The sequence below is a fragment of the Taurulus bubalis genome, assembly GCF_910589615.1.
Source record: "Taurulus bubalis genome assembly, chromosome: 2".
NCBI classification, from domain to species: domain Eukaryota; kingdom Metazoa; phylum Chordata; class Actinopteri; order Perciformes; family Cottidae; genus Taurulus; species Taurulus bubalis.
Window position 1 is genome coordinate 33,039,462 of NC_136590.1, and position 20,142 is coordinate 33,059,603.

General features: G+C 41.8%; 3 protein-coding genes across 4 annotated transcripts; all 3 read right to left on the reverse strand.

Moving 5' to 3' along the window:
- Positions 1-142: 142 nt before the first annotated feature.
- On the reverse strand, positions 143-7,413 carry smpd1 (sphingomyelin phosphodiesterase 1; the record flags this gene model as incomplete). The annotated part of the gene is made up of 8 exons (XM_079237840.1): positions 143-1,548; positions 1,642-1,787; positions 2,070-2,146; positions 2,379-2,550; positions 2,848-3,021; positions 5,425-5,705; positions 5,960-6,280; positions 7,195-7,413. The coding sequence occupies 8 exons, from the start codon at positions 7,411-7,413 to the stop codon at positions 1,130-1,132; spliced, it is 1,809 nt and encodes a 602-aa protein (XP_079093966.1). The 3' UTR covers positions 143-1,129.
- Positions 7,414-8,702: 1,289 nt separating this feature from the next.
- On the reverse strand, positions 8,703-15,238 carry ilk (integrin-linked kinase). 2 transcript variants are annotated; one of them, XM_079214529.1, is made up of 12 exons: positions 15,135-15,238; positions 12,855-13,020; positions 12,646-12,741; positions 12,351-12,447; positions 12,137-12,220; positions 11,969-12,054; positions 11,766-11,875; positions 10,239-10,366; positions 9,947-10,068; positions 9,733-9,832; positions 9,370-9,500; positions 8,703-9,218 (listed from the first exon to the last, which is right to left on the reverse strand). In XM_079214529.1, the coding sequence occupies exons 1-12, from the start codon at positions 15,221-15,223 to the stop codon at positions 9,069-9,071; spliced, it is 1,359 nt and encodes a 452-aa protein (XP_079070655.1). In that variant the 5' UTR covers positions 15,224-15,238; the 3' UTR covers positions 8,703-9,068. The 2 variants fall into 2 exon arrangements, with proteins under 2 accessions (XP_079070655.1, XP_079070656.1); XM_079214530.1 differs by lacking the exon at positions 12,646-12,741.
- A 2,595-nt stretch (positions 15,239-17,833) lies between these two features.
- Positions 17,834-19,762, reverse strand: timm10b (translocase of inner mitochondrial membrane 10 homolog B (yeast)). Its single transcript, XM_079237841.1, has 3 exons — positions 19,693-19,762; positions 19,502-19,597; positions 17,834-19,003 (listed from the first exon to the last, which is right to left on the reverse strand). The coding sequence occupies exons 1-3, from the start codon at positions 19,717-19,719 to the stop codon at positions 18,410-18,412; spliced, it is 717 nt and encodes a 238-aa protein (XP_079093967.1). The 5' UTR covers positions 19,720-19,762; the 3' UTR covers positions 17,834-18,409.
- Between the last annotated feature and the right edge of the window lie 380 nt (positions 19,763-20,142).

Below are 20,142 nucleotides of genomic sequence, written 5' to 3' on the forward strand. Positions count from 1 at the left end.
TTTTCCATTTGAGTCTTTAACTTCCCAATGTCATTAATCTCAAGTATTTCGTTGATTTAAAACTAGCCATTTTTCTAATGCACCATGTCTAGCTACTAAATGCAGTGGTTTAATGAAGAGACTGGAAATGTTCAGTGAGGCAACAGTGGAAATCAGTTAAGAACATGACACTTTTGTAAGATTGGTCATCTGCATGCGACTTGTATTTGCCATTTCAGAAGGCCAGGCGACAAACTAAATTACAATAAAGCAGGCAAAAGAATGCTTTTGATCAATTTTACCAGTCATTACAAAACACTTTAATTACATCCTTTAAAGTGTTGCTTATTTTACAAGTTGCATTTCTTGTCATGCTCATGTTACCACAGGTTGCATAGACCTGATCCATTGCCCGTGCTTGTTACACTAGGTCCATCAAACCTGAAAGCCAACTAGCCGAACTAAAGTGCGGACAGCTTTAAACCTCAGTGGGAAAAACAGCTCTATTTTTAAAGTCTTGAGGCAGATACTGCTCTGATACAAAGCTCAAATCTTGAGAAGTGATGGCTGCGATCCATTAGTCCACATTAAATTAAGTAAGCGTTGTACTGGTTTGCTTTACAGTGTGACAAAGTAGCCACAATTGACAAGAAATTGATATTGCATCTTAGGATGTGATGACATTCATTTTCAAGGACATTGAGAATCACTTTTAGTTGAAGTTAAAGCTATTCTTTAGAACAGAATTTTAGAGTCACAAGATTGTTAAGGATAGATATGTTTAACAATTTTTTCCAGATCCAAGGCACCAAGTATAATTGCATAAATTATGAAAATGTTACTCAAACTCCTGCATTTCAAGCAGTCTTTACAAAATTGGCATTGCAAGACAGCAGTTGACAAACCCAAGGTCTGTTACAATCACACGTCTTTGGAAAAACATTACTGCTAACGCAAGGCATAACCAAGTTCTTTAGACATGTCAGGTTCACATTAACTGTCGGTCACGATTAATCGCTCTCGTGACTTTGCCATTAAACCAATACAATCCTTGTTAAACAGCCAGCTAAAGAATATAATACTTTCAGCACAATTTCAGTTTTGGTCATATTTTCTCAGCACACAGACATTCAGTCCAAACATCCTCTGGTCAACAGAGGGTTTTTCTGGCCGCCCGTGCCAAGTTTCCTCCAAAACCATTGATTAGGTCGCACTGCTCCAGCTCATCGTATCGCCCGCTTCGCAGAAAGCAGAGCAATGTGGTTTTGCATGTCTCCTTGCAGGGCTCTGACACGTGTCCTTTATGTCTGAGGTACCAGAACTTTTGGAAGGCCCCGTCGTCATTGATAAAGGTCCGCAGCATCCTGTCCCAGTCAGAAGGGAACAGACTTGTCAGACCGTAGGCCTCGGTAGCGCGGTACAGCAGTGTCCATTTGGGGTTTGATACTGGGCTACTTGGTGCTCCTGGACTGTGGTTGGCCTCTGTGAGGTTGAGGATGTAGGTTTCATGGTCAAGCACCAGCCTGGAACTGCCTCGGTAATTCCCATCCACATAGTAGACACGGAAACCTGGAAAGATAAAAAAAAAAAAAAAAAAAAAAAAACACATTCAGCTGCGTGTTGTTTCTGAACTGAGGTAATTTAACTAGTTTATTAACTCACCTGGGTTGAGATTAATGTAAGTAGTGACACTGGGCGCAACGAATGCCACTCCTAATGGCCGGGTCATGGTTTCCTCGTCGTAAAACATTTGGAACTCATCAAAATGTGTGTGGCCAAAAAACTGTCCAGTGACCGTACTTTCATATCTGCAAAAAATAAAAAAAGGATGTTAAACAAGAAAGAGAAACCTTGACAACTTCTGTCCAGTCACATGCAGGAACTTTAACCACAGGTCACGGACCTTTAAAAGAAAAACATCTATATTGATTAACTAAAGCTGATACACAAAAGATCCAAGCTAGCAATGCAAACAAAGACGAAGTCAAACACACATAATGGTAAGTGAACAAGGCACACACACCATTTACTGCACTACAGCAATTTCCAACAGTTCTGGGATATGGCATATTTAGGTTTAAATGATCAACCTGTTGACAATGTGATAGTAGTTCCAGCTCCAGCTGCCAAGACACAGGCCAGGTGGAATGTGACCAATTATATGGACCTAAAACAAAAAAGATATGACAGCACATCAAAATTCATTGCACGAAATAAAAAGTTGAATTGCAATCTCAACTATATAGGGAACATAGGGAGGTAAAAACAGCAACATCTAGAATGCAGCAAATAGCTTCGGAAGGACAAGGAGCACACAAAGAGTTTGATTGGCTTTACAATGTTTAGTGACGAAACAAGCCCGATATCTTCAGTCCTTTTGTTTTTGCTGCTGTACTCACCTTCTCTCCCTGGTCCTCACTGGCCTGGAGAATATGGACCAGCCACTGCAGCTGGTTAGCAGGATCAGTAGAGTTCACCATCAGCCAGAAGTTTTCGTGAGCACAAAAGTTCATGTTGAGAGAGACCACCCTCAGACCAGGCTCAATCTCCACCGTGTAGAATCCTGCATATCTGAAATTACAGCAAGAGAAATAGGTGAAGGACTCAAAGTTAATTTCAACTCTGGGCCACCCATCAATTTAAAATCCTCTTAAGGAACAATGTTCTGAGAAATTTGACTACTTCCGATAGCGAAAAGTGGGACGTAAACAACCAAAAAGGTAATATGTTTAAAAATATGCTTATGATCCAAAATAAACCCTTTGCTTTGTTACTTTTTATTTCACAGCACTTACGCCTTATCTACGGGGTGGCATGACCTGCACAGGAATGTCACAATAAACATTTCGATAAAATCAAAATATGCACCTCAAAGTCTTCAAAGCCTGCTCTGGTAACCACGGGGCCCATTCCTCTGCCATTGTGTTGTAGAGCCAGGCGCAGGATCTGTTGCCATGAACGAATGGTGGGGGAAAGCTGTTCACTGGTGTGCTCTCGTGGTTCCCTATAGCAGGGTAGACTGTCACGTTAGGCCCCAGGTGTCTGGACAGGAGATATGGGGAAGAGGAGAGAGTAAATAGCTATTTGGATCGATTATAGAGGCCTGTACCATGAAGCATGATTTGGCGTAAGCAAGGCAACTTAAGGTTTAACACTGGTTACGACGTATACGTTTGTTCAGAGGTGTCAAGTAACGAAGTACAAATACTTCGTTACCTTACTTAAGTAGAAATTTTGGGTATCTATACTTTACTGGAGTATAGATTTTTCAGACGACTTTACTTCTACTCCTTACATTTTCACGCAAATATCTGTATTTTCTACTCCCTACATTTTAAAAATAGCCTCGTTACTATTTCATTTGGGTTTGTTTTCACTCCGGCTTGTCATCGTTCAAAAACACACAAAACCTCTCCGCCCCGTTGCCCACAGATACGTGAGCGCTGAGCACACAGCAGCGGACAGAGAGAGTCGAAAAATATGTCGCGTGAAAAGCAGACCGCTATATCTGCGTTTTAAATGCTCCCAGGGTGAAGATGCAACAGCAGCTCTCCTGTGAGGAGCAACCAGAGTTCTCCTCGCACCGGAGCAGCTCTCTGAACCCGGAGCAGGAGGTGAAACGAGCCAAAGTCTTCTACCAACAATGAGCTGCTGGCTTCACATATTACAAAAGTACACAGGCAAAAAACTAAGTCATTAATAAATACATGGACAAATGCCTGTACTTTCGGGTAAATGGTTACGGTGCGCCGTTAACAGGTTACGCTTGCGCATGCGCGATTTGACGCAACGCAGTGAGCTCCGTGAGCTCGTCTTTTCCTGCTGTTGCGTTTCTCAAAATAAAAAAACAGATCTAAGCTCAATATTGAGCATGAGTTGAGAGGCCGTATCAAATCTACAACCATTTATAACATATGTGTCGAGGAAAGCAGGTCACTGCAGCCACTAATACTGATACAACGTGATGCTCACACATCTGCACTCATTCTGTTTGGCAAAAAAAATTAAAAGCTTATTGTTTTCCACAATGAGCTATTCAGTAGTAACTAAATGAGTATTTTTTGCACAGATAGAACTTACACAAAACATTGTCTGATGGGGCAACCCGATTTACTTGAAAGTGATTGCAATTCTCTTTATTCTGTTGTTTCTAAAAGCACAGATGTGTCACACAATAATGTTATTTACAGAAAAAGTTTGAGAACCACAGCGTTAAGTGTTTGTGCCACCGCCGCCTATTTTGCACTATGACAACTAGTTATCATGTCTTCCGCTCCATGAAACGCATGTTAATGCTCAGTAGTACACATATGGTACTTTAATGTATTTGCATTGTAATACAATGTGATAATTTTAAATGGGGATATATGCAGCTGAAACGGGTAGCCTAGTGCATCCCACATTTTTCAACATAACATTTTAAAACATTAGTCATTATGGCCTTTATAAAAATTATTGTTTTGGGGAGAGGTGGGGTAGTGCACTATAGGCCCCTGAGACGTGTCTTAAGAGTTTGTCCTTAATGGAAAAAAAACAAACATTCCTCTTACATTACTTTTAAGTAGTTTTTAAACCAGTACTTTTACTTAAGTAAAAAGCTTGAGTTGATACTTCAACTTTTACAGAAGTATTTTTAAACCCTAGTATCTATACTTCTACTTGAGTAATGAATGTGAATACTTTTGACACCTTTGCGTTTGTTCACTTATTATCATCGGGGTACTTTTCCATGGGAACTAATGCTGCACACCTTACGTTCCAAATCAATATAAAAGCACCACCTCGGTGTGCGGATAAAGAGAGGGCAAATGTTGATAAACAGGTAAAGCCTTTTGACTTTCCAAGCAGAGATTCTTACTGGACTCGAAATAGCACACTTTATTTTTAGTCCATGCCTCAGCTGCCCTTACAAACCAAGTACTGTTGCATCAAGTATGCATTCAATTAGGACATCCTACAATGTCAACATTGCACCTTGAACTTCGACCCTCTTGGTGATACATCTACTTTTCAGAGGATTGTGGGTCAGACTAAGGTTAGCCCGAACACTCTCGGATTATGCCTTTAATTTCTTCGTATTGGTCTAGGATTATCGTTTGCTCTGAGATTGAATAATGTTTCGCTCAACCGACAGTCGACTAGTTATTATTGTGAATGATCATACACTGAGAACACCGTCCCTTTTATGTGAACGAGACATCCTGGGTATGTAAACTTGCTTTGTAGTACAGGCCTCAAGTAGCAAACAGCAGCAAAAACATCCACAATGTCCTCAGAATATGTTGAGGCCACTGAGAGCAATTATTGCTTTATCCAGAAATTCTAATAGCATTACCAGTAACATGGCTATTCTATTAAAAACAAGTCAAATGGTAAAGGTGTGAAAGGAGCATTTACTTTTATCTTGTGTCAAAATACTCAAAGTTAATCCTAAAGGAAAATTACTTTTGGATGAGCCTGGAGATGACTGTAAGCTCTGACAGCTGCTGGTTCCTGGTCTGAGACCAAACATTGTGCGCTGGTATGTCTCCGGTCCAGTAGACCCAGTCCCAGGGTCCGTCTCTGGCAGCATTTTCCAGGAGGTTCTCCACCGTCCATAGAGGCAGGTCACACTTACTGTAGGTTCCCCAGTACCCAGCCTCCCTCTGCCGCCAGCTGGGAGTGCCCGAGTCTTTACGACAACACAGAGGTTCCTTGCAGTCTCCGGCACTGCCGGCTAAATACTCCTGTCAGAGGAGAGGATTATTTTTGGGGTTTTAGAGTGTAGAATTTATACTGTCCACTATCAACATTAAACTGTATTTAATGCACACATTTTGCAATAGATGAACATCAAGGCACAACAAAGAATATAGCATAGTATCACACGGAAAGAAGGGGGTTATAACCAAATTTGCGTGTGTAAAACTGTACCAGCACTTGCTGTGGGGCGATTATTTCACTTAAATTTTGTTTAGGCTAATCTCTCAATGACACTCACCTTGTCCCAGTGGATGTCAGTTAGAAACAGGACCCTGCTCTGAGGAGAGCCAGGTTTGGGAAGAAAGGGTGGTGTAACAGGGGGCTTTGGGACCTTTGGCAGGGTGATGTTCCATGGGGCATATATGTCAAATTTGCCACAGGAAGGGCCCACAAGCAGGGCGCACGCTTCAGTGGGCCACAGCAAGGACAGCTCCAGAGCCCGGAGGAAGTCATCCCTGAACAACTCAGTTATATCTCGACACACCTGCTCATCAGCCAGATGGAGACGAATACATGCCTCTCCTACTGCATGTGCCACCCGCTCTTCATTTGTGTTGCTCTAGGAGAGGTAACAAAAAAAAAAAAAAAGGCAGAGCACGATTAGAGAAGGTGTGTAAATACAATTAATTAAGAATACTCTGAGCTTTGTAAGCATCATGTCCAAGGACCTTTCCAACTCCCTGAAAAACGAGCCACGCTGAAATCTGTTTTAATCTAAATTTACAAATCACTAGACAACAACGTAATGCTAGACATTATATAGAAGTCACTGCTGGATGAGTGCAGGATTCAATTAGAATTCTTTCACTTTTGATTTGAAGAAAAAAAAAATATCTGGTCAGTTTAGAAGACATGTTTGAGGTCAACCGCTGTAGCTATTGGGCGACAAAACACTTGAGGTCAACTAAAAATACCACTTTTGTTTGTGCATTGAGGAAAAGACAAAAACATTTTTTTTTACAAAAAAAAAAAGACCATATGATAAAGATTTCTCAAGGATGTTTTGGTGCCAACACTGACACAAAAAGAGGAGATGTTCAAGAGGAAGAATATGAACTGGATCTTCTCCATACGGTGGTCCTAGAGCCACATATTGTTTGTAACCCTGTAGAAGTTAGTCAGTAAAACAGTTAAACTATAACATAAATTAAAAAAAAAAAAAGAAAATACTCAATGTATTTTTGGTAGTGTTGGATTGAACCATCATTTATACCAGAGTGAGCCTTAAATGCAATGCCTCTTTTAGCAGTTGAACTTCAAATTTAAAACAGAGATTTGCAGCCAGGATGTTTTATTAAACTGACTTACTTTTAGCTACGTGTACCTACTAAACCAGCAACTTAATCTCAAACAAGTTGCCCCATCAAAACCACCTTAGCAGACCAATGTGGTTTTGATGGGGCAATTTTGTACCACAACACACTTCCAGCATCCTCTTTAGCAGCCTGGATAAGAGTCGTGCTCAAACATTACCAGAAGGATGACATCAAGGATGCTGAAGACCGCTTTGCAGAAGGGGCAGGTGGCATTTCTCCAGTTAAAGCCCACACTTTGGCGGCTGAACTGCTCCAGGAACAGCAGCCTGGGCTGCTGCTGCTGCTCGGAGGTCAGTGCGGGATGGCAGGAGCCAAACAGCGGCCACATTAACACCAGAGCGCAGGCGACCAGTCCGGAGGAAGAAGGCAGCTTCATCGTCCTGACTGACGGCAGGAGTCCTTGGAGGAATGCGCGCGTGCAGCCTGCTCGAGAGACAGGAACTAACCAGACAGAGAGCCGAGAAGTGTCAAGGAAGTAACGCTCAGCGGGGTCGTTTGACACTTAAAACAAGTGACTCATACACAAACTAAATGTGAAGAAACACATAACCTGCAACCGGTCTGGTGACAAGGTCGCTAGCTAGCTACTCTTTCGCCGCATTTACCTGCGGTCGTCGTCGTCGTCCCCGAGAGAGGAGAACAAATGCCGGTCAGGAGATTCAAGTCAGTTCCGTTTCCACCTCCACAAACTGTATAGTTAGCCGGCAGAAACAAAGTCGCTCGCCTGTCGACGGCTCGGTGCTTGTTGTGATGCGTCGAGCTCTCCGTTTGGTCTTGTGAAAGGCAAAGAGAGTCAGCTGACTCATCACGTGGCACGTTTTTTCTTCTTCTGAGCAAATTGTAACACGCTGCAGCTGGTAGATCAATTTAGTCGCTTTGGGGAATGGTTGATCTTTTCCAGCCTCAGTTACTTTGTGTTCACAGCACTTTAATGGTGCACCATTTACGCAGTACTCTTTCTCCAAAAACACTTTAACTATACATTCCCAACATAAACCTAAATTACACCTTCTCCCACAAACTAATTTACAGCATCCCATCAAGTTAACTCATTAAAATAGGACAATGGATCCTATAAAGCAATTAGATTATTATGCTCTTTGATAAATCTACCTATTCTATTTCACTGTATATACTTTGCATTTTCTTTAATATTTAATTTTCTTAAATGTAATATGTTCTGCTCTGCTATTTTATAGTTTTGTATATATTGAGTATTTTCCATAGTTAATACTTTTATGTTTACTCTGTAACTTTGCTTGCTGCTGCTACAAACACACTCCCCCCTAGGGATGAATAAGGTATCTATCTATCTATCTATCTATCTATCTATCTATCTATCGAAAACAATCTGCATCCGTAGCCTGTGAGCTGAGTTTAAAGATTCACTATAAACATTAGAAAAAGTTATTTAACAGTCAATTTTAAGCACAGGGTTCACACTTTCCTGAAGCTTTCAGCCCCATCTTGTGGCTTCATCAGTGGAGTGTACAACTGAACTACCAACTGAATCGTCTCAATAGAAAACTCTATCCACTGAAAAAAGCCTCAAAATTTGGCTGAAAACTTGCCAACAATTGGACCTTGAGAAGCGCTGAGAATTATTGTTTGTAAATGATTGGAGCATAATAAAAAAATAAAAGAATGAGGATTTGTCATAAATATAAAACATTTATTGCATTGGTATTCGCTAACATGTATAAAAGCATTGTTTACACACATTTCTTTGGATCTGTTTCTGTCGGATGGCTGACACTGAATATAATCCACACTGGATTCAAAAGTTTGCCTATATTCCAGTGAACACGTTTCAGCCATAATAAAAGAGCACATAGGCTAAAGAACATTTATACCTCTAATTTAATTTATACAAGAACAACAATATAATACGTATTGTTTAAATTGTGTAGCGAAAGTGGTCTCTGACAATATTTACAGTGGCTTAGCAGATACATTATTGAAGTGAAGTGGTTTGATGATAATACAAATAAGAAAAATGTAACAGGAGTGTACAGATTGCTGTGAAGGCATTCATTTGTCTTGCATCTTCTCCAGAATGGGGACGATCATGTCAAACTTGGGTCTTTTGGCTGGGTCTTCGTTCATGCAGAGCCTCATCAGCTTACAGATATGAGGGGAAATCCCTGGTGGAATGGTTGGCCGAAGACCTTCGAGAGCCACCTGAGGAATGAGAATGATGCAAAGTTAAAACCTGTAATAAATTCTGGATATTTTTAAAGGTATGGAGCTATATTTCGGAGGGGTACAGGGGTGTGGGTGTGAGCATACAGACAAGGCAGTGGGTAGATACATATCACACCCACCCACTTACCTTCATGCCTATCTCCATGTGTGAGAGGTCAGCAAAAGGGACCTCTCTGGTCACCAGCTCCCACAGTAACACAGCAAAGCTCCACATGTCAGCAGATCTTCTGTTGATGTCTTCGGGCCTCTTTTGCAGGGCTGCAAAACACAAGGCATAAGGGCGCTAATAAACATGATACGAATACTCATTTGTTGGCTTGTTTTTATTCTGCAACACGGGCAACAAACCAGATGACTACCACTTAAGTGGGACTAAATTATACCGTACGGCATGCTCCTTATATGACTCATAAAGTCTGAGAAGGCATTTTGAGAGGAGGAAGTAGGTGGAAGGGAGACGAACAAAGAAGGGAAAAAAAGAGATAAATACCTTCAGGGGCCATCCATGCTGGGGAGTAACTACGACCAGGACACTGGAAGGAGAACTTAGCATCTGCCATGCTTATCCTGGCTGTCATGTCCTCATCAATCTGCAAATAAAATATCTGGATTGTCAATGAGTCACAGGATCACTTCTATTGTGAGTTTGTGTCGAGGCAGTCTTCAACTAAAATCTTTTTCTGGACAGTAAAATAGTGTCTCACCATGACATGCTTACTGTTGAGGTAAAGCCGTGAAACCATTGGTTCTAAGGTGTGAAGGAAAGCCATGCCACTGGAAATGTCCAATGCAAACTTCACTGCTTGGCTTTGGTCAACCACCAGAGCTGAGGAAGAGGGATAGGAAGACACAGGAGGACAGGAGAGACACGTTTAAAGTAATGGAGGGAGGCTGGGTGTGCAATGTCATCCATCAACAGTAGCAATCCTCCGCCTTGGTGCTTTGGTGCAGTAAAACAAAAACATTTCCACTTTGTATATAAATTCCAGTACATACTAGTGCCTTGGTGCAGTATGTTGAAGAGGGATCCGTACGGCATGTAGTGGGTAATGATGATGGGGTGAGGGGATGGAGGTGACTGACAGGCCCCAAGAACAGGCAGAATGTTTGGATGAGAAAAAATCCTATGGAGACATGATAGACACAGAGAATGTAAAATGTTGAAAGTACACAGTAATATATTCTTAAAACATTGAGGTCTCAGATGATTTGGAACAAAAAAACATTGCTGTTGGGAGGAAACCCTGTTAAAGAAAAACAATTAAGGCAAGAAATGTCCAAAAAAGTTGTTCTGAATGAAGAAAATTCTTGAAGAACCCGTGCACCACATTTGTATCATCCTTGGTCCTTTAAAGTTAAGATGAAGCTCTTTCATTTTTGCAGTACACGTCAGATTATATGTTGCCTCAGAATTTCTTTTAGCATATGCTCATCCCAAGTACTTTCATGTGTGCTACAATTCTTAAGAGAGGGCAGGAACTGAAGCCAACATGAAAGTGCACTGCCAAGTCCTTCCAATTCCACACTCAGCCTTCCTGCTGCGGGTTCATTCTTTGAATTGGCCAGCTCAAAGGTTTCTTCATTTTTGTCCTATTAAGGTTTGGTTGAGAGTTTTTTTTGTGTCACTTAAAAGTTGGTCTGAAGTTGTTTGCGTTGATTAAACCGGGCCAATTTATGCATTATGTTAAAATGCTTCCCCTTTAGTTGTGTTTTGCTTTATAGATTTACACTGATTTGTTTTAAATAATGTTTTAATGTGTGTCGACTATTTCTGTGTGAAAACACTAGACACTTGCTTGTGAGCTGCTCCTTTAAAATGAACAAAACAACACCACCTTAATTATGTCACTAATGATTGACTGAATGCCGTGTGGGGGCCTTGCTAAACCCGTCTTAACATCACTATATGTCTTTTCTTGAAATTGTCTGTACATACATTGGAAAAGGCACAACTTTTGGGCTTATGAGTAATAACATGGTGAAACGGACACTAAAAGCATAACACACAAACTGATACAAGAACATCAACATGACTCAAAATATTGCTTATTTTCACTTATGATTGATTCAATCCCATGTTATAATGGATTCAATGTTTACTGAGATGAAAGGAGGTTTGTGGAATTTGTTTTTCACATTGTAGAGCAGAGTAGGTCACACATTAGACAGCTGCCAAGACCCGTTTCATCACAAAACCCTCCATAACCCATTTGTTGACCCTTGTTTTTCTGCACCAGATCCTAAATTCTCTTTGACCACAGACACTCAGTCACATGCATCCACACATAAGCACTATGTTTCCCAGGTTGCAATGGTCAGTCCAAATGCTCATAGACTGCATATGGTTCATACAAAAAGGCTCTGAAGAGTCAGTTTATGCTAGCAAACAGATCGACGGCAAGTGATCATGTGAAGTCTAAAAATTAACTATGATATTTATGTGCCCCACAATAAATATTCATAAGAGCCAACCAAAACCACCACCATTGCCTTTTCATTCTCAAAAACTGATGTGTAAATTACCTGAGTTTTGGATGCTCCTCGTTGAAGTCTCTGCTCTTCCTGGTGGTCCAGTCTCTCACCTGAAGCACCTTCACTATAATCTCATCCCCTTGCCACCGACCCTGCCACAACTGCAGACAGAGCACATAGCCAAGTTTACAATTTGGGAATTGAAAAGAAATTGAAAAAGCCTGATAGAGCACTAAACATAGAGTGTAACTGACCTCTCCAGACTGATTTTCATTGATCTTTGCCAGGAGTGAAAGCTGCTTAAAATCAATACCAGCCTGCTTGTTGAGGGTACCATTACCTGAAAGAGCCAAAACAGGAATAGTCAAACATCCTGATTTGATGCGATGATCAGTACCTTTCATGAGGTGAGTTTTACTCACGAGGTCGTGTTCGCATGGTTCCCTTCCAGAAAGTTTCCTTATAGGGTACTTTGGTCATACTCTGACCCATTTTCTCTGCCTTTTCTACATGAAAGAAGTAACAGTACAAAAATAAAGTGGTAATCCTTCTTTTATTTTGCCAATATAATTATTTACTTTTTCTTTGGAAAAATAACCTGTCTGGGTGTTAAAATGCCCATAAATGACCTCTGACCTTGAAGCAGCTGTCTCAGGTGAGGCTTGGCCTTGTCCAGAGGGCTCTGTCCATACCTGTTGCATACACACACCTGGCCACCACTGGTCACCAAGTCCTAAAAAAAGAGGGGTTATGAAAGCAAAGACACTGACAAAAATGTCCACTGTAGTGTCAGCTTCTCCCCAGAAGAGGGCATTTTCAGCCAACAGATTGTGCTAGAAGAACAGGAGAGTGTGTGTGTGTGTGTGTGTGTGTGTGTGTGTGTGTGTGTGTGTGTGTGTGTGTGTGTGTGTGTGTGTGTGTTCTACTGCACCTCTGCCACTTCGTCTTGGCCCCAGAAGCAGGCGTAGTGCAGCGGTGTGTTTCCATGCTCATTGACTGTATTGGGGTCGGCTTTGCACTGAATCAGCTGGCATTCACAGGTCATAGAGTGAGGAAAGTAAGCAACAAAGCCAGTTTTCTCACCTCAGACGATGTAAACTAAGCATGAACGGTCCAGTTGTAACCAAATAGTGTGTTTACCTTTGCCACAATGTCTCTATGTCCATGGCTGGCAGCGAGATGTAATGGAGTATCATCTCCACGGTTCATCACATTAATACGAGCGCCTCGCATGATGAGCATGTCAACAACTCCGCTCCTGCCTTCCCTGCATGCCCAGTGGAGGGGGCTGAAGCCATGGTCGTCACTAAAACACAAGACAACACGGTGGGAATGAAGAGCAAAGGAGAACGCATTCCTAAAAGAAAAAGATGATCAATCTTTAAGCTGTGATCATTTAAGCTGTGATAATAAACTTGCTTTATAAACACTTTAAGGTCTGATTAGAATGTTTTTCTAAAATGACAATATTTGGAAAAATGCAGTGCTCTCTGAACAACTCTGAGCATGTACCAGCTGTCAAAATACTATCTGTGTGGTTTACTCTTAGACACACAGCCACACAGGTTCTCACACCCACTACCTACCAATCTTTATTTAGAAGACTTCAGCACGTTTCCTCGGCCTTTATCACTTCTGAAAACTGGCCTAGTAATAAATATGTCTGTGCAAGCTGGAATGCCTGCTTACATTATGCAAAGACGCAGACAGCGTACATGGCCGTCTACAAGGAGCCAAGCTACCACCTATGTGTTACTGGCCCCTTCACCCAAGTGACTCCTTTCCACTAGCTGACCCCGGGGCAGCTGCTGGGGCTTCTCACAACTCCCTGCAAAGCCACAAACTCTACACTCTATTTAACAAGAAACCTTAAGAGGGCCTGTGTACCCTGTAGGAAATAGCTCAGTACTAGCTCACACTAAAGTGAAATAGCAGTTAGTCACATTCTCTGTCAAATCTGATTCAGCTCTCTGGACAGACAGTTCATAGCCGGACCAACCCTGTGTGCTATAAAAAGTAACGAGTGAAAAAACTCAGGAACGACAGAGTGGAAAATACACAGTGGAATCCTCCGCTTCACATTCTCTGAGAGTCTCCCTCTCTCTTCTTCCCTGTGTCACTCGCTCACACACACACACACACACACACACACACACACACACACACACACACACACACACACACACACACACACACACACACACACACACACACACACACACACACACACACACAGCTCCCAGGGGAGATCTGAAATGGCATTTAATGTTTGTCTCAGTGGACTCCCTCTCCAGTTCCTACTTTCAGCATTAACATTAGGGGAAAAGCACATTTTCCTACCAACAAAACCTTAACTACAAATGATTGGATATCCTGAAGAAAAGAACAACACATAAACAATTGAGTCTCCTCATATTAACAGCTACAGCGGGGCCTCAGGCATAATGACTGGTCTCTCAGATGTTTATGTGGGACTGCGGCGAGCTGCCTGAGAAGCTCTCTCCGCGAGGGCCTGGCCCTGTATGGAGTTGAACAGAGGAAATGGCCTTGGCTGTTGCGTGGTTGGCCAGCAGCACTGCAGCCCTCCAAGTCAACGTCAACAAACTGCACTTATATGGCCTGGCCTAAGAATGAGATAACCAAGGTCTTTAGCAGTGAGGTCTAGCTCCTTTTTGGCAAAGCAATGATGTTAACAGGCAGAAGTGCTCTGATTATCCTAAACATTGTTTTAGAAATACAAAAGGACTGCAACTCATTTCCATTGTTACATTATCACTTATATTTTGGATTCATTCATTATTTAAAAGCCTATTACTTGTTCCTAACAGTGACATCATAAAACTGGTTATTTCGCCTGGCCAACATCATACAACTCTAAATAGTCAACTTAAAATCAGTATGCGATTGTTTTCTAAAAATGTACTACATCATTTGAGCACTATAATCAAAAGTGTCTGCGTGATTTTTCTTAGGTTATATTCGGTTGCCGGAGTCATTTACGTCATTGCACAACCTCCACAAATCACCCACTGGTTTTAGACACAGGCAGTTTTGGGGGATGACATCATCAAGGACAGAAAACCAAGAAGAAGAGGGAAACGACTGGACTGGAATTACCGACGCTGGGTGATGTTCAGCAGCGTGTGGAGTTGCAGGGGGAGCACAATATGGAAACTATTTGACCACCTCTAATGTGCCAAGGACTGCTTTGTATTCACACACACCAGCACAGACTCACTCACCCGCCATACCAAATGTGGTACGTTTGCTATAAAGTCAACCCCATTCATTAGAGGACTGTACTCAATTTGTTATTGCACAGACTTTACAGCGAGACTCAAACATCCAAGAGATGATGAAGACAGTCGTCTTCAAAGCTTTGTGTCCATGACTAAAGTGTCTGCAGATTATTCCGCTTACCCCAAGTTAAGGTCATTCTCTGTGTTGTCCAACCACAGACGAACCGCAACAGAGTTCCCTTCTCGACACTGTGTGAAGATGTCATCCATGGTTTGCTGGGGCTTGCCTCTCTTGGCTCTTTGCTCTTTCTATGTCTTTGGAGATCAGGAACATATAGCCTGCAAAAAGTGTTAAACAAAGACTCCTTGTATAAGAGAGCTTGTATTTTTGCTGTTGAGTAACGATGGCAAGTACATACATATATATATATATATATATATATATATATATATATATATATATATATATATATATATACACACACATTTGTTCAAATTACTTTGCCTTGCACTGCACATCTTCCAGGAGGTCTTCTTTTGGCAGGTAAACAGACATCACTCACTGGCTCTAGGTTCTCTTACATTAGGTAAATGCCTAATAATGTCCCATGAACGGGTTTTATCCTCATGGAATGTAGCCGTGAGTATGAATCCTGTACTTTATGTTTTGTCTTTTAGCTTATGGTATCAGTATATTCCTTTAAAAAAAAAAACTTCGAGTCATTGCCTCATGATAGTTGAATGCAACATTTACACCCATCTGCTGCGCAGAGAAACATAAAAAGTCAGACAGACTCCATTGAAATTAAATGATGAGGTATTTATATAGCTGTACATTCCCACATTTCCCCTTGGCTTTTGTCACCTCCGTTGAAATCGGAAGGGCTGGCCTATTGGATCACTTTAGGATCTATTGTTAAAAAGTCAAAGTAAATTTGGACATCCACAACAAAACTTCCGCAACCACAATGGAAACACAACTAGTTAACATACAATTAAAATAGATATTCTCAAAACTCTTACCAGCTGCGAATCGATCGGTTTCTTGTTACTTTCTTTCTCTTTTCCCCCCCGAAAGTCGGTCGTCTCCTGAAATGTAAGAGCAGAGAATAGTCGGTCGCAGTCCACGCCCCGCTCCTCCGAGTTGATGTTGGCTACTGGTGAGAAGTAAGTTAGAGGAACTCTGCTACTTGCAGCCCATGTCCCGGGACACTGACACCGCAGCGCCCCCTGCTGGGCGCAATGCAATAATGCGACATCCAGCAATTGCACGGGGCCGAAAATACAGAGCTCAGGTGTGGTGGTGGAGAGGATGTATAAATCTCATCTCTTACTGTCATTTGTCAAGTTCCTACACAAACTACATATTTGTGTTCCAAATGCATGGTCATGAAAACATATAAATGAAAAAACTGCTAATCAAGACGACGACCACCTTGTGTTGGAGGGAAAATCCACAGATATTTAATGATTTGTGTCCTTGCCGTTTACAATCACTAGTCAAGATATGTGCTTCGTAGTTGGAGCCTGACCAATACTAAATTGATCTTTTAGCCGATATTAACATTCACAAGGAAAAACCCAATGACAATTTCTGAAAATAGTCTAACTATTCATAGCAGCAAAAACACAGCTGGTGTCACTAATCAGATCAACGACTATGACGCTGCAGTCGTCATTAATTGTATCATTTACACCTGGGCTTTCCCTTTGACTTTTCAAAATGACTTTAATAAGGCCTAACTGTGCTGATTATGAGATTTTACAGTTAAAACATATCTTTTGAGCTCTCTCTGGTGGCCAAACTGTGTAATGTTTCTAAATGACTGTCTTTGGTGTTTCTTGCTGCTCATTGTCAGTTTTAGCTAATAGGCCCTGTATATATCATTATGGCTGATTTATTGGTCGGGTTTGTTTTTATCAGTAATGAATGTTGCTTCAAATAAGATGAGACATTGTGTCATGCCAGAAAGAAAAGCTACTGTGCTTGCTGACTCACTTGTCATGACTTATTGGGACTCTTGAATAGAACAGCCATTGTTAATGTTATCAGTGACACCTGTATTTGTCTTACTAGGACAATAATATCTGCTGTGATGAAGGCCAGTTCATGTTGTGTTGGGTCCTGACGGACTTTTGAGGCCAATATTGATCAAGTCCAAGGATACCTTTAATTTGTTATTAAAGAAATAAGACAAATATATGGGGCCTACTAATTGGGACCTTTTACAAGGAAAAGATAATGTTGGTTGGCATCTTTGTTGTATGAGCAATATGCTACTTGAAAATATAACGGGGTTTAGTTTGTATTAGAATTGGTTGGTTTATCTGTGACTTGATCTAACTATTTTCATACTCAGCCAACAGTTGTGACAGTTAAGGTTAAGGATGGCAGAATAACTGCTTTCGACTCAGTTATACGCTGAGGAACCACAAAATAAGTTATTATTTCGTGGTTGAGGAATAAAGCAACTGGGAACACTATATCAAGATCACCTGTTATAGTTTTGAAGCATACAAAACATGTTTAGTGCAAAGACAGGAATTTATGGGAGGAGAGCGAAGTGATGGAATGTGACTAAGGTCATGAACTCACACCCAAAACAGTTAGAGTGGCACGATACACCCACACCAATGCTGCACTACTACATCCAGCAGCAGCAAGACGTTAAGAGGGTGTCTATGGAACATTTTAATTAAATACATGACAAAAGCAATAGACACTCATTTTTGTTGTTGAAAACCTTTCAACCAGTTATTAGAAATGAGCGTGTTCAGGGTGTCATTAGATTGAGCCCTCCGGGCTGCTGGAAGTCCAAACATGATCAAGCCTCGACAATCAAGGAGGCAGCTTGGGAATTGATCCTTGTAGAGATTTTATTGACAGTATCACTGCCATCACTATATCATAATATTTCAACTGACATAGCACACGCATACATACGGTGACAAGATCTTCCTTCTTTTTTTGCATCTTATAACAAAACATTTACAGCTACAATTGCAATGTCTGCATATTTGTTTTTGTTAACATTTCTGACACTTTGCAATGCGGTCAGAAATAACTATATATTCCTATCAAGAGTGACATGCTTGACTATGTTTTGTCACCATAGGGGTTCATTGGATCTTCCTGTCAGATCAGAGGGCACTAAGCCATCATCACAAATTGTGTTAATTAGTTAACAGTCTACAAAGAGTGAAAAGCCTAAAACACTTAATTTGAAATATGAAAACAGAAAAGCATCAGATGTTCACATTTGAGAGAATATACTGATAAAAAGACAATATGACATGAAGAGTTCACATATAATACTAGTTGTTGAAAAGTTGATGTTATTGTATAATGCGTTTCAATCTATTAATCAGCAATGTCACAATTGGGTTGTTTGTGGAGGCAGTAAAGGCCATATCACTACAGTTTAACCTCCGGATACACACCCGGTCCGGCCATCGTTACTGGCCCGACGGCGGGGAAACCTCTGGGGCCCTCTGGTGGCCCGACAGGCTCTCAATGGTCGGTGCAGCTACTGTTGACAAGGTCACATCTGGTTTAGATGGCATAAATACAGGCGCCGAGATCCCCGACTCAATTTGGGCACTAGCTATTGGCGGTAGAGGTAAACTGGCTGTATAAGATGGTCCATTGCCAGCTCCATTAAGCATAGGTACATTTGCCGGTTCAATCACAGGTGTGAGCGGTGTGGCAGCTGATAATTTGACGTCTACTGGAATATTTAATCCTACTGGCTTTAAACCGGAGACATAGGCCTCTGGTCCAGCATCATCAATCGTCATTGAGGTAAAAGGTTGATCCAATAGTTGTGCGGGTTGAGCTGAGGCCACAGCGGTTTGAGATGCTGGTGAGGCCTCTGTGGCAGGAGGCTCCACAGACGCAGCAGCTTCTGCTGCCTTGGCCATTTCTGCCGCCTTGGTCTCCATCTCCTCCATCCGGCGCTGCACCATCCGAGGCATCAGCTGCACGTAGGTGCTCATCAGGCGGTGGTTCGAGCGAATCAGCTTCCCCGCGCAGCTGTCCACACAGCTCTCCTGGATGGACAACAGCAATGATGAGTGGATAACTTCTAGGAAGCACTTTGTAACAAAAACGGGTTTTAAAAGCGCTGTATAAATAAAGCCCAATGTATTCATGGTACACTGGCATGTGAAAAGAGTCCACATACTCTGCATTTCATGGTTTGCATTAGGTTAAATAGATGAGTCTTACAACTAGATCATACTGAAATATTCTAGACCTTTAAGGCAGCAGTTTGGTGACGGCTCTTTCCTTTTTCAACATGTCCCCATCAATGACCCCTATGCACAAACCATGTCACTGAGCCGTTCAGATCCCCGACCTCAACCCCATAAACCTTCTGGGATGAATTGACTACAAGCCAGGCGTCTTAATGCCCATGCTTTTTGGATATTCAAAACGTCTGGATGTGTCATGTTTGTGCGTCTATATACTTTTGGACATGTCCTGTGTGATTACATGCACATAGATGGCAGTTACAGTAAAACACATGTGATTCCCAGCATTCGTACCTCGTCCATGGTGAGGTTTCTGTAGTTGAAGTTGCTGCTGCATCGCTGGAAGCAAATTTCAGTCATGCGGTTGTAAACCAGGAGGAAATCCCTGAGCTGTATGAGACACAATCACCCAAACTCACAATCAAACGGCTTCTTTTGCAAATAAAAACCCCAAGTATCCGCCACTGTATCTGAATGAGACTTACATTTCTCAGTTGCTGCTCCGGTTCCATCGTGATTCCGTCTCAAGTTGACTATCGTAATGTTGTAGTTAGCTAAAATGCTAACATCGAGAGCTTGACACGAGCGAGTTATTGATTGTCTGATCTGTAGCTGTCGGAGGGTGAATGACAGCACAATCCTGCAAGACTTAATGTATACGTCAGCTTCAACGTATCGCACCCAAAACACGAACTGTTTTTTAGGGAATAATTTAAGATGGCATGACATTCACATGCGCGCTGCCATGTTTGTAACAAAGATCGTCTATTGACTGGAAGACGCGTCACTGCACAGGAGCCTCGCGCAGCAGTCCCAGCTGCAGTCAGAGCGCGTGCGCAAAGCCGCCGCTGATGCAAAAATGCATACTGTGCGTGTGCCTCTCTTTGACATAAGCTAAACATCTAGCTCATCTATCAGACTAAACTGCACGCTCA